The 1,477-nt window shown below is 45.8% G+C and overlaps 1 protein-coding gene across 1 annotated transcript; it reads left to right on the top strand.

Annotated features, from left to right (window-relative positions):
* The first annotated feature begins 217 nt into the window (after window positions 1–217).
* LOC146405099 (olfactory receptor 4D11-like) lies at window positions 218–1,153 on the top strand. The gene has a single exon (XM_085015123.1). The coding sequence runs from the start codon at window positions 218–220 to the stop codon at window positions 1,151–1,153; it is 936 nt and encodes a 311-aa protein (XP_084871249.1).
* Window positions 1,154–1,477: the final 324 nt, after the last annotated feature.

The raw sequence follows: 1,477 nt of genomic DNA, 5'->3' as shown, positions 1-1,477 counted from the left end.
TCTCAGAGAAAGAACAATAAAATGCATGCTTGTGTTATATCACTTTCACACACTAGCAATAACCCCAGAGCAGCAATTCAGTGGGGATAATATCTTACCAGTTTTTAGACCATATACCTGACTCTATAAACCTGAATCTATTAAGGGAGAGTAAACACTTTCCAAAATAACACTTTTAATTTTTTCCAATCTACAGAGGAAGAGGAAACATGATTCAATGGAGTTGGGAAATGGCACCAGAGTAACAGAATTTATATTTCTGGGACTGACTCAGTCCCAAGACCTAAGCTTGGTCTTCTTTCTTTTTTTGAGCTTTGTGTACATGACAACTCTTCTGGGAAACCTCCTCATCATGGTCACGGTGACCTGGGAGTCTCACCTGCACACCCCCATGTACTTCCTGCTCCGCAATCTAGCCATCCTTGACATCTGCTTCTCCTCTATCACTGCTCCCAAGGTCCTTGTAGACCTTCTGACAAAGATAAAGACAATATCATATACAAGCTGCATGACACAGATGTTCTTCTTCCACCTCCTCGGTGGGGCAGATATTTTCTCTCTCTCTGTGATGGCCTTCGATCGCTACGTGGCCATCTCCAAGCCCCTGCACTATGTGACCATCATGAGCAGGGGCCGGTGCACTGCCCTCATTGTGGCCTCCTGGCTGGGGGGCTTTGTCCACTCCGTCGTGCAGATCTCCCTGCTGCTCCCACTCCCCTTCTGTGGACCTAATGTCCTTGACACTTTCTACTGTGATGTCCCCCAGGTCCTCAAACTCGCCTGCACCAACACCTTTGTTCTTGAGCTGCTGATGATTTCCAACAATGGCTTAGTCACAACCCTGTGGTTCATCTTCTTGCTTGTGTCCTACACAGTTATCTTGATGATGCTGAGGTCTCAGGCAGGGGAAGCCAGGAGGAAAGCCATCTCCACCTGCACCGCCCACATCACCGTGGTGACCCTGCACTTCGTGCCCTGCATCTATGTCTATGCCCGGCCCTTCACCGCCCTCCCCACAGATAAGGCCATCTCTGTCACCTTCACCGTCATCTCCCCACTGCTGAACCCCTTGATCTACACTCTGAGGAACCACGAGATGAAGTCGGCCATGAGGAAACTGAAGGGAAGACTCATCCCTTCTGAAAGGCGATAGACTGAGGCTCTCCATCCTCTTCATCAACAAAGACTCCATTCAGTGTTTTACCCATGGAGTCAATTTATATACTCAGATATACGGTCAATAAACCAACTAAACTCACTAGATAATACTTTATTTTCCAATTTAAGTTAACAGGATACTAATAACCCAAGCTTCTGGTGAACATGAAGTATCTCGTGTTATAGGATTGAGCTGATTGATATATTTCCACTCAAAGACTAAAAAAAGATGTGTCAACCATGAAAGTTTTATGGCATGTGAAGAGTGATCCCTTTTCCAAGAGGTGAGTAATATGAAATAGAAGAAGAATAGAGTGAT

Source organism: Sus scrofa, chromosome 2 (genome assembly GCF_054392235.1).
Source record: "Sus scrofa isolate SSC_HxYL_T2T_F1_AM1 chromosome 2, Sscrofa_HxYL_maternal_Yorkshire_Landrace_v2.0, whole genome shotgun sequence".
NCBI lineage: Eukaryota > Metazoa > Chordata > Mammalia > Artiodactyla > Suidae > Sus > Sus scrofa.
Note: the sequence above shows the minus strand (reverse complement) of the source record. Positions and strands in the feature narration are given on the sequence as shown.

Bases quoted from the DNA above. Each gene is read 5' to 3' on its own strand.
- LOC146405099 (XM_085015123.1), top strand. From the start codon at position 218: ATGGAGTTGGGAAATGGCACCAGAGTAACAGAATTTATATTTCTGGGA.